Source organism: Euphorbia lathyris, chromosome 3 (genome assembly GCF_963576675.1).
Source record: "Euphorbia lathyris chromosome 3, ddEupLath1.1, whole genome shotgun sequence".
In the NCBI taxonomy this organism is placed as follows: domain Eukaryota; kingdom Viridiplantae; phylum Streptophyta; class Magnoliopsida; order Malpighiales; family Euphorbiaceae; genus Euphorbia; species Euphorbia lathyris.
In genome coordinates, this window is record NC_088912.1 from 46,920,599 (window position 1) to 46,932,440 (window position 11,842).

Genomic DNA, 11,842 nt, shown 5'->3' on the forward strand with positions numbered 1-11,842 from the left:
TCGTGGGTTCGCATCACTATCCGTAACTTCCTTTGGACTGGGGATAAGGATCGAAGGAAGCTCATTGTGGTTCCTTGGAAAATTTGATGTTAGCAAACTGCAAATGAAGGTTTGGGTATCAAAAACTTCGAAATTTTTAACACTGCACTTCTTGCTAAATTCAATTGGGATCTCATACAAGGTAATAGATTTATCATCAATTTGATTCGGCTCCAATTCTTTGAACCATCTGGGATGCCTAAACGATACATTGTAAATTCTTCCATCTGGTCCTCACTAAGAGCCAATTTTGATTTGATTAATGAAGATTCAGTTTGGTGGTTTGGTGAAGGCTCGAGTCTGAACTTCTGGACTGACAGGTGGATTGTGCCATCGATCGCGGACCAGATCAATATCCCTAAAAATACGCAGGCCAAGCTGTACGATCCTATTCAGAACTTCAGACTTAACGATTCTTGGATTAATTTGCAAGAGCTTCCTATCCATGTTCAAGCGAACATCAATCAAATGGAAGCTATTGAAGGAAATGACTTGTGTGTTTGGCAACCGTCGGATTCTGGAAAAGTCACGGCTCGATCAGTTTACTCTCATCTTGTTCAAGGTAATATGGTTGCGTGGAGCAAGTTTATTTGGAACCCAATTGTTCCTCCCAGACGTGCCGCACCTTCTGGAAGCTGCTGAAAGGCAAACTCACCCTTCAATCTTTGCTGCAATCTTATGGATTCTCCTTGGCTCAAAGATGTGAACTTTGCAAACTCAAAGAAGAAAATGCTTCCCATCTATTCGTAGCGTGCGCTGTTGCCAAGGAACTTTGGAATTTAATTTTCAACGTGTTTGATATTACCTGCAGTTTTAATGCTTGCTTTGCTGATTTCTTCACCACGCTTCGTGAAATACGGGTGAGGCGAAGTTCATTTGGCATATACGAAACCGAGCGGTTTTTGAGAATGAGCTTCCTTCAATCCAAAATTTAAAATACAGGCTGATGCAGTTGATAAACGAAGGGCGTGACACTGCTGTTGCCGCTGTTCGTCCGCCTCCTGACCCCGATTATGCTGTTGTGCGTTGGATTGCCCCACTGGTTAAAGGTAAACACAAATGGAGCTTCGAGTTCCACAGATAATGCTGGGGCAGGTGGGATTTTTCAAAATTCAAGGGGTTTTGTAGTCGGGTGCTTCGCTTTTCGTATACAGAACTCGTCCGCCAACATAGCTGAACTCAAAGCGATCGCTTTCGCAGTCAAAGCTGTGTGGGAAAGAACTGGCGGAGCATTTGGATCGAGTCTGATTCGACCTATGCCGTGCATCTATTGACTAATAGCCAAGCTGAGGTACCATGGAGAATCAGAAGAGAATGGCAATGTTGCCTAAATCAGCTTTCAGTAATGACTTGGCGAGCTACACATATATTTAGGGAAGAAAATCAGGCAGCAGATAGACTCGCGAGTTATGGGCAATCAGCAGCGACTAGTTGCTGGTGGCACTCGACACCTCACTTCTGTCAGGCACTAGTATTTGACGATTTGTGCAATGTAGCGCATATTCGTTTTCTGTAATTTTTTTGCTTTATTCTTATTTTCTTTTTTCTTTATCCGTTTGTAATTTTTCTTTTCTTTATCAATAAAAGGGTTGATGGATGTGCTGGGGGTGCCAACCTAGTTGGGATGCCTGGCCTTTCATCGCGTCCCAACCTTAAAAAAAAAAGTTAATTAACAAAATTCTAGTTTAATGTTTTATTATTTATTGTCTTAGTTTAATTTTTTTAACATAAATATATTAATTAGACGGTATGAGTCAGATTTAGAAATTACTTTCCTTAATATGGTTAAGCCCGGTTTGAGCCCAAAGAAAATATATTGCGGGTTGAATTGGAATGGAATAAGCTAATTAAGCTTCTCCCAGTAAGATCAGATCTGAACTCGGTCTAGTTCAATCCATGAACATTTCTAATAAAGTTAAATGTATGACTTTATTCCAAATCTTAACGCTTCAAAATTGAGGTGTTATAAGAAAGTTTGAACATTCCAATACAAATTTACCTTTATAAACTTAAGAAAAACAACATTACCCTTGTCTGCAAGTTATTTATAGATGGACATTTTAGTAATTAAAATATTTACAATGCTTTATAAATAAGATTATAAATGGAGCGAGGTGGGGATGAGACTGCTTTATAAATCTTAGTAATTAAAATATTTACAATGCGTTATAAATAGTTGGAAATGAAACTTGGAAGAACCTGTTAGAAATGAATTTTGGTGTTAGGGAGAAGATCGATTTGGAAATTCTAATGCTGGAAATCGCGAAATAGAAGAGGAGAAGGTCGAGTTTGGAAGAACATACTAGAAATTGATTTATGTCATTTCTTTTTACTTTTTATTCTCTATCTATCATAGTAAATAAACTCTTATTTTTATTTGTCTACGTTAATAGGCCGAATCGCCCTAACAATACTTATCTTTAAAACTCGATGAAAATGTTAAATAAGGGCCGAATCCATAATAGAATCAATGATCAATGGCTCAATATGAAAAAATAATTGATCATTGGCTTGATCCTTAAAATATGTAAAGTTCATTGGCTTAATTATGCTTTTTGCCAATTAAAAATGAACACTAATATCACAAAACTTAATTCTTAATATCAAAACATTATACTTTACATTTTTTTTGGTAGGGAAAAGAAAGTAAAGACAAAACAAACACCACAACAAATTAACCCGGGATTAGCCTAGGAAAGCTAACCCCCACAATGTCTTCAGAAAACAAAGATAACAGGAAATCAAGAGGAGAAGAGAAAATAGAGACGTCCAAAGCCCTCTCATGGCCCTCAGCAGCAAGCCGATCTGCCACCCGATTCTGCTCCCTAAAAACATGGCAAAAGTTGATAGAATCAAAAGAGTAACAAATCCTTCTAATTGCTTTAACTAAATTCTGGCTCCCTAAACACAGAGCCCTTTTATCAGAAATCATCTTGACTACTTCGAGATTGTCTGAATCCACTAGCAGCCTTCTAATCCCCAGATCCATGTGTAAAAATCTAGTTTACCTATCATCGGTAACTGTTATTGGCAGAATTTAAATAAAATTACTACAGAAGAAATCAAATGCAAAGTTGGATGATTTTGATATTAAGAAATTAAGTTTTGTAGTATTAATGTTTTAGTCCTGTTACTAGGAGGACCACAAATGTAACTAACCCGTTATCATTGCTGATAAGGTATGGAGACTGAACAGTGACAATCCCATTAGATTTGGTTAACCTGCATCGGGAATGGTTATGAACACTCCAACGATCGGGTTAGTGAGAGAATATGTGAAATGGAGAGGGAAAGTATGTAAAGAGAGAAGAATGGAATCCCTTAGAAGGGTGTTACGTAACTTTTTTATAAACTTTGGTTAGGGATGATAAGTCTATATTGCCCTTGACCTTTGACTGTCTGTGGGATCTGGGATTAGGTGTGTTCAGATGTGTTTTTGAGATGCTCCCAACGTATATAAGGCAAAAGATGGACAGAGATGCGCTTTGTGCAAGCTAGCCTTCTAAATGGGCCTCATAGGTATTGGTTGGGTCTTAGGCCCAAAGGCTTCATCAATAAGTTCCCCATTTCTTTTTGCTAGGGAGACATTTCATATGACCCGTCAGGTCTGTTCCTTTATAGTGAGGCATAGGTTGGGAGTGTCGACCATTGAGAGGAGGGTCTATATGATCTTTCTACGGGTGTTAGGGAGTAGTGGACAAGTGTCTCCCTCTAGGGATGGCAACGGGTACCCAGTACTACCCGCTCCTAATGGGACTACTCGTACCCTATATAAAAGGGTATGGAACAGATGTGGGATCAAAACTATTACTTGTTAGGGTAATGGGACGGGTATGGGAATACCCCCAGGGTACCTGGTACTCGTTACCCCGTCATAAATCTTCTATATATTAAAAAATATTATTATTTTTTAGATATAAAATATGAGATTTGAACCTCATCCGTTTGTTCTTCAACCACTAAGCTACTTTATTCTTGTTGATTAAGGTTCAATTTGTTCAATTTTTAGATAAATGATTTATTAAATTTATAATATTTTTTATTTTATTTATTGATTCTTAACGGGCAAGGATACCCGCGGGTACCTGTGAATTAAATGGGACGGATATGAGATGTAAAAAGTATACCCGTTAGAGTAATGAGATGCATAATTAAAAAAATAAACGGATAAGGGTTTGAGATTGACACTACCCGTTGGTACCCTACCCATTGTCATCCATATACCGGATTAGTCTGATGGGGAGAGGGGGCGGGGGCAAATTTACACGTGCATGCCAAAAAAAATTGCTAAATCAAAACTTGTCATTTTTTTTGCTAAATCGAACTTTTTCGTGTATATATATATATATATTATCATCTTAATGGTGCAGAACCAATTTTTATATACCACTATAAAACTTCTTAAAATTAAACTAGATTTACACTATAAAAGTAAGATTGATTTGTTTTGAACAAATTTAGGAAAATTTATTGTCTATCATATATTAATCATGTTGAATTTATTGTCTATCCACTACTCTTTTCATTTGTCAATTCTCAACTACATATTTTTCCACCCTCCTCGTTTCAAACCAAAACCTTATCCTCACTTTCACTTACTTTCACCCACTTTTACCTCGTTTCTCCTAGTTTCACCTAGTTTCTCATAAGACAATGAAAGGAACATTCCTCAAGAGGTTGACAAGGGTGGTCGAAACATTCCTCTAAGAGGAACGGATTATGTGAGGAGACATGAGGGCCGGAGGGGCCAGACCCCTTGTCTTCGCCTCTGGTTGTCTTCCTGCATTGCCTTTTGGGTTTCTATCATCTGGCGTTGAGTTTTAGCATGCTAGGCTTGTGCGACTTGCATGACTTGGAAGTCCTTAAGATATTTCATCATCTTGATAGCGGGATCCTTGGATTAATCCTCAGAGTTTGATTCTATCGTAATGATGTCCTCAAAGTTCATATTGACAGTTGTTGCGTCCATCTTTTCATTTAGCCTGCTTGCTGTATTGAACGACATATTTTATTGGGGTAATTCCTAATGGTGGAAAGGTCTCTCCCATTTTGTTGATTTCTTCTTTATTTTAGATAAATTGAAGGACTTGTGCTAGTAGTCAGTTCACTCTCATCATACCAAATAATAAAGTATAAAAATTGAACGGTGACAAAAGTCCACTAAACTCGGTTGACCTATGCTAAAAACAGTCCATGTGAACACTTTGACGATCAAGTAGTGAGATAATAATGGAATCCACCTTTTTATAAACTTTGGTTAGGAGTGATAAGTCCATATTACTCTTTAGCCTTGGTTGACCGTGAGATTTGGAATAATTAAGAGCATCTATAGTGGTTGGACAATGTCCAACCATGCACTATCTTTAATATACTAATATAAAAATAAAAATAAAAATAAAAAATAAAAAATAAAATCACAAATATAATTTATAAATATGCTTTTATATTGAATATCAGGTCCCATATAAGTTTTGGCATGCTCTTTAACTTGTATGCATCATAGCAATTTGACACATTAATAAGAATGAAATTCAAAATATTGTCCATGGATAAACATTGTCCTAATTCCAACACTATCCATTTTTACATTTTAGTAGTTGAAGAGTGTTCTATAAATTTATTTATTTGCAGAATAGTTTTAGATGAGTGTTCAATTCCATGACTTTGAGAAGGGCATGACGTATGTAAGGCCAGAGATGGGCAAAGATTGACTTTGTACAAGCTGGTTTTAGGAATGAGACTCACTTAACCACTGGCTGCACCCAAGGCCCAAATGCTTCTTCAATTCTTATCAATGTGTTCCTTATGAAAATTATTGTTATCATTATTGTAGCCATATAATTGAAGATTTATTTATTAATTATTAGTGTAGTATTTTATAATTTTTTGAAACTAAAAGATAGTTTTTAAAAGTAAAAGAGTTCGTTAGGTGTTATGTCATAATAATAACAATAACAATAAAAATAATATATGTATAATTATTTCCTTTTTCTGTATAAGCCCATACAAATCTTAGCTATTTTTAAAAATAGTTATTACATCCTTTCTAGGTATATAGGCACAACAGTTGCGTTCACATGAACCCTGATGACCATGTAAATAATAATTTTATAATTACCCGTATCTATAATGTTTGAAACTATGAAACTTAATATAATTAATCATGTTATATACATACAATTTGTGTCTATATTTGTATAATGAGGCATATAAAATTACCTATCTTTTACTATTTTAGAAAGAAATAGACATAAAAACGTCTCTAATTTTTTTTATTAATTATTAACGAAGTCTTTCATCTTTTAGTTTAATGTATTGAATTAATTATAATTGTATAAAATTGAGACTCTAGTTAGTGAAATATAAAACTCGGTTAAAAACCTATGTTATCTCATTTATATCTTAAATTACATTTTTTTTTAATTTTAAAATTAATTTTTTTACATTTTTAATACATGTATTTGATGTAGATTGAAATCAATGTGTACGGTTTTAGTCTTAAACCGACAAAGAACACAAACTTCTCTACCTAAATTAGAAGGTTGAGTAAACCCAATGATGAACTCCTTGCTCCAATGGAGGCTCAAAATGTTAATAATATCAAAAGTTATTCTTCCATACAAAATAAGAGGTATTTATACCCTCTCTAAATAAAGGATTAAAGACTAAATAGCCCCTACTAGAGTTACGTTTAAAGAAGTAATTCTAAGGGTAAATTAGAAGTAAAAACAAGTAATGGCAATAGTGTAAATAATGGACAGTGGCAAGACAGTAATTAAGTGTAGTTTAGCTCTTGTCTCCTCATCAAAGACTTGGCGAGGAAGTCTGCCCATAGCCTCCACGCTCCGCGTGTTTTGAGGCACGTGGGTGGCATCCTGAACTTGGCCTTTTTCGGATGCATCTCCTCCTCCCTCTCGTGCACTAGACTCACGCTCCGCATGTATGACCTTCTGAGCTCGGCTCTCCTCGAATGGGTCTCCAGCAATGGACTCACGCTCCGCGTGTTTTGGAAAATGCCCAGCGTGTATGACCTTTTGAGCTCGGCTCTCCTCGAGTGGGTCTCCTCCTTCTTTCCTGGCAACGAGCCCACGCTCCGCGTGGCTTGGCTCCGGTCCCTTCACGCTGCAGCTGTCCTCATCAGTAATGGACAAATAAGATGCTTATTTTTATGTGTTCAATGTATGTATGAGCATAGTATTGAGCATCTTCTACTTTTTGGACGATCTAGTGAACTTCTGGTCCCGGTCAAGCATTTTCAAATCTTGCCGAGCATTCTAGTAATTACAGATTTAATAGGTGTGATCGAGTGTTAAATTAAATATCAAGGGTTGAAAAAAACAGAAATTTCACAAATTTTTTATTATTAAAAAGTCATGATACGATGGTTAACAAGTCCATTAAATTATAATTTGGTCCTCGATTTTTAGAAAATGTGTAACTGTATCCTAATCCATTAAACAGTTAATTAACTATTTCGATGACTGACCTTTTATTTTAGGCTTTTTTAATAAAATACTGATATTATTCCATTAGATGAAAGAAAGTATAAGTACATCAAGAAAATAGTAAGGAATAAAATCTCACACAGCTAATGTTAATATAAAATCCACACGTGCGTCACGTGCGTCATCCTCATTACGGTCTATGATCAAGCAATAAAAGCCCAAATGTATCCATAACGGTCCAGGCGCAGCAACAACAGCTCATTACCGCTAGCAGGTTCCTAAACCTCCAAAGATCAAGGGAATCTTCCGGAATCCTATGAGACGAAAAAAAAAAAAAAAAACTCTTCCTAGGATTTGGACTTGAGGTGTCATGCTTCTATTCCATCCATTACATCAATATTTTTTTGATTAAGATGTCATGCTTCTATTCCATCCATTACATTTAATCTATTGTAAAAATGATCGTTTATTAATTTCGATTAAACTAATTTTCAGTTTAAATTCAATTTGGTTTTTTTGTATTATTATTTTATTATTTTAGATTATTTCTTTTAACCCTAGCCATGACGTTTATAATATATTGACGTTGCATATGCATTATTAATATAATAAAAGAAAAAAAAACGTGACATGCTTATTGTATATTGGGTAATGACTAATGATTAACCCTTTTTCCTTATGGAAAATAATTAACCCTTTTGAGTGACTTTTAGATTATTATTTTGGTGGGATTAACATTAATAAAGCGCGGGAGAGATCAGGAAGCCCAAAAACGGTTAATACGCGCCTAATCATCCGTTGCCACGTCATTCCAGTCCGCTTCCTTATATACTAAGTCTAAGCAAAGCTTACCCATTCCCAATCCCATTGCTTAAATTCAAATATCCCTCCTTCCTCCTCAGCTTCACCGCAAAACACAGAAAATGTTTACCTCCAAATTTCGTTCACAAGTTGTTCCCTCCAAGCCTTCTTCTACTGAAGACAGTGCCAATTCAAATTCCGAACAACTTCTGATCAAAATTCCCGGAGCAATAGTCCACCTCATTGAGAGTGAGAGGAGCGTCCAACTTGCTTCCGGCGATCTCTCAATTGTCAGTCTCAAACAAGGCGACACTCCTGTTGCTATTCTCGCTCGTGTAGGCGATAATGGAATTCGATGGCCATTGGCCAAAGATGCCGCATCCGTTAAGCTTGATGAATCTCATTACTTTTTCACTCTTCGCCTTCCTTTAACTGAAGACGAGATTGAAGTGGAGCTGTTGAATTATGGAGTCACCATTGCTTCCAAAGGACAAGAGGTTTTGTTGAAGGAATTGGATAAGATATTGGAGACTTACAGTTGTTTTACAGTGCAAGAGGTGAAGGATGAAGGGAATTGGGTGATGGTAGAGGGGAATGTGGCGAAGGAGATATCTCCGGAGGAGTTAATGACGGAGGAGAAGAAGAAGGAGTTGATGGAGGAGAGTTCGGCTGCGTATTGGACTGTATTGGCTCCTAATGTAGAAGATTATAGTGGATCTGTTGCTCGGATGATTGCAGCTGGGTCAGTTCGGCTTATTAAAGGGATATTATGGTGTGGAGATGTGACTGTGGATAGGTTGAAGAAGGGGAATCAATTATTGAGCAAGAGGCTGGGGAGTAAAGATCAATCCAATGTGCAGATTAGTCCAGCAACTATGGAGAGAATCAAAAGGTTTGATTCTTATAATATTCATTCATTGGAGATTTGCATTTCTATTTCAGTACCAATTCAATTTATTGCATTACCAAAGGTCAACTTCTGTTTTTCATATCAACATAACCTATGTGTATAGTGCTATATAGTTGTTTAATTTTATCTTGGAATATTTGCAGGGTCAATATGTTGACAAAAAAGTCAGAGGAAATGGCAAATGCAACCCTTTCTGGGGTTTTGAAAGTTTCAGGATCCGTTACAAGTTCAATTGTCAACTCCTATGTGGGCAAGAAATTCTTTAGCATATTGCCTGGACAAATTATTCTTGCTTCTTTGGATGGATTTAGTAAGTCATTCTTCCAATTTTATAGTTCTATAGTTCTATGTCATGTTTAATTAATTACCAAGTCGACTTGCTCTTCTTTCAACTGTTATTTTTGATGCGTTGAGAACCTAATTATACCATTAAAATTTTGATTTGAAGCTTAATTGTAGGCAAGCAGAATAATCTGAACCTTTTGTAGGTGATATCCTTATTTGGTAGATCTGAAATAATCCATAGTGAACTTCCTACATGATGTCTTTCATGACAGTTTTCAAGATAATTTTATCTCTTTGTTAAATAAAAATAATTACAGGTGTTACATTTGATTGAGCCCTATGTAGTCGCATTCATGTACTTCACAAAACAGTTCTCTTATCTAATTTTCTAGAGAGTAAATCTTTTACAAGGCTACCCCCTAAACCATGTGGAACAAAGTGAAGAAGAAGAATCTACGAAACCAACCTAGTTGCTTTAGGATCAAACATAACTCATGTGAATATGAAGTCCTGAAATTGCATGTAGTGTTATGTATTTCCCAAGTTCTTAATTTGATAATTGATGGTAATGGACCTAGCGATGAGCCTTCTTTCACATGGAGGAGAGCTCAATTCAGTAATATAAGAAGTTGTATGTTGCGACTTAGGAATTACAATGTTTTCCTATGTTCTTGTTCTAGCTTCTTCATCTGCTCTTGAGGCGTAGGCATGCTCGTAAATTTATACATAGTCGGAGTGCGTTGGAGCTTCATAAAGCTGTAACAACTGACTTGTCTTGAGGATATTGGTATTATTACCTGTGATTTAAAGATGTAGAAATGTAGAACTAAACCAGAGAGAATTTACTTTGTATGTGTAATCTTCTGATATTAGAACTGCTGGAACGTGTTAAAGTTTATTCTAGATTTGCTGACGATGTTGTTTCTTTTATGGTTATGCAGACAAGGTCTGTGATGCTGTTGAGTATGCAGGAAGGAGTGTGATGTCGACATCAACAGTTGTGACTACAGATCTTGTCTCAAAGAGGTATATCTCAATTTTCCTTTAAATTGAACAAAAATATCTTCATGTTTAGCACTTCCACCACATTTAGTGTGTTTATGCAAGAAGTCGCTTTCACAAATTGTGATCCACTTTGCTTTAGTCTCTGTTTGTGTGTTGTTAGTTGATTTGGAGAATTTCTTGTTCCACTAAGCAGTTGTTGATACACACTATCTTAAAATACATTTTAGACAAAGATAATTTCTTGTCAGCGTTTTGTGTTCGATTTGATAGTATAGAGAGAGGTAGTTCATGAATTAGTTAAGTCATTCCGTAAACTGACTGAATGATTGAATATCTGGTATTTGAAGGTTCGGAGAAGAAGCTGGAAAGTTGACAAACCAAGGGCTTGATGCGGCGGGACATGCCGTGGGCATTGCTTGGGCAGTTTTCAAGATAAGGAAGGCTATTAACCCAAAGAGTTCTTTGAAACCCACGAATCTTCTTAAGGCTGCTGCAGTGGCAAATTCTACCGGAATCAAGGCTAAATGAAGAACTAAATATGAATTCTAGCATTATTGTTTTTGGGTGTGTTATTTGAGTGTGCAAATGCTTCTCTCTTTTGTATCACGTAAGAGAAGTTAATCAAGTTATTGTATTTTTTCAAACTATCGATTATATTATTATTATTATTATTATTATTATTATGTACTAAGATTGTTCAATTTGAAATATTGTTCTTTTGCATTTACCCGACCTGATTCTCAACAGCACCGAAGACACAACACAAGACCAAGCAATCAATCTTGAGCATTAATTTCTTTAGGCACAAAACACAAATATTATATTACCGGAGTAATGCATCTGATCAATAAAAAGAGTGTGACGTATGCTCATAAACTTAGTAATTTGGTTCAATATCGTTAATTCTGTTAGTTCTTTTATTTTTGTATTAGCTATACATTTTCTATATTACAGTTAATTCCCTAAGAGCATCCCTAGTGGGAACCAATTTCTTTGTTACTTAGTACATTTGGTTGTAACCTAGCACTATGGAAGATGTTACTTATATTAGTTTGTTACTAATATTAGTTACAAACTTTTCATCTCCAAGATAAAGAATTAAAAGAAATAACTTAGAAGAGAGTGCATACTACTTTCCAAGAAAAAGAAAGTACTAGATGCAAGTGGACAAATGGAGAATGGGTGTCTCACTTTTGAGAAAAAAGTGATAAACTTTTTTGTTTCAAATTTCCCTTTTCATCCCATCTTTTTAATTAAAATTTCTTTTTAACCCCATAAAACTTTAAATAACTAATGGGTTCTAATGGAATATAACTTTTGTTTGTTATTTTTCCTAGGTGACACAACTTAGTTGTTA

General features: G+C 35.7%; 1 protein-coding gene across 1 annotated transcript; it reads left to right on the forward strand.

Moving 5' to 3' along the window:
- Nucleotides 1–8,320: 8,320 nt before the first annotated feature.
- Nucleotides 8,321–11,168, forward strand: LOC136222486 (protein EARLY-RESPONSIVE TO DEHYDRATION 7, chloroplastic-like). Its single transcript, XM_066010262.1, has 4 exons — nucleotides 8,321–9,177; nucleotides 9,339–9,505; nucleotides 10,422–10,506; nucleotides 10,833–11,168. Exons 1-4 carry the CDS (start codon nucleotides 8,408–8,410, stop codon nucleotides 11,011–11,013), a joined length of 1,203 nt encoding a protein of 400 aa, XP_065866334.1. The 5' UTR covers nucleotides 8,321–8,407; the 3' UTR covers nucleotides 11,014–11,168.
- Nucleotides 11,169–11,842: the final 674 nt, after the last annotated feature.

Excerpts from the sequence above, each read along its gene's own strand:
- LOC136222486 (XM_066010262.1), top strand. The coding sequence starts at position 8,408 with ATGTTTACCTCCAAATTTCGTTCACAAGTTGTTCCCTCCAAGCCTTCT. Across the intron at positions 9,506-10,421 it reads TGCTTCTTTGGATGGATTTA|ACAAGGTCTGTGATGCTGTT; the intron begins GTAAGTCATTCT and ends ATGGTTATGCAG. Across the intron at positions 10,507-10,832 it reads ACAGATCTTGTCTCAAAGAG|GTTCGGAGAAGAAGCTGGAA; the intron begins GTATATCTCAAT and ends TGGTATTTGAAG.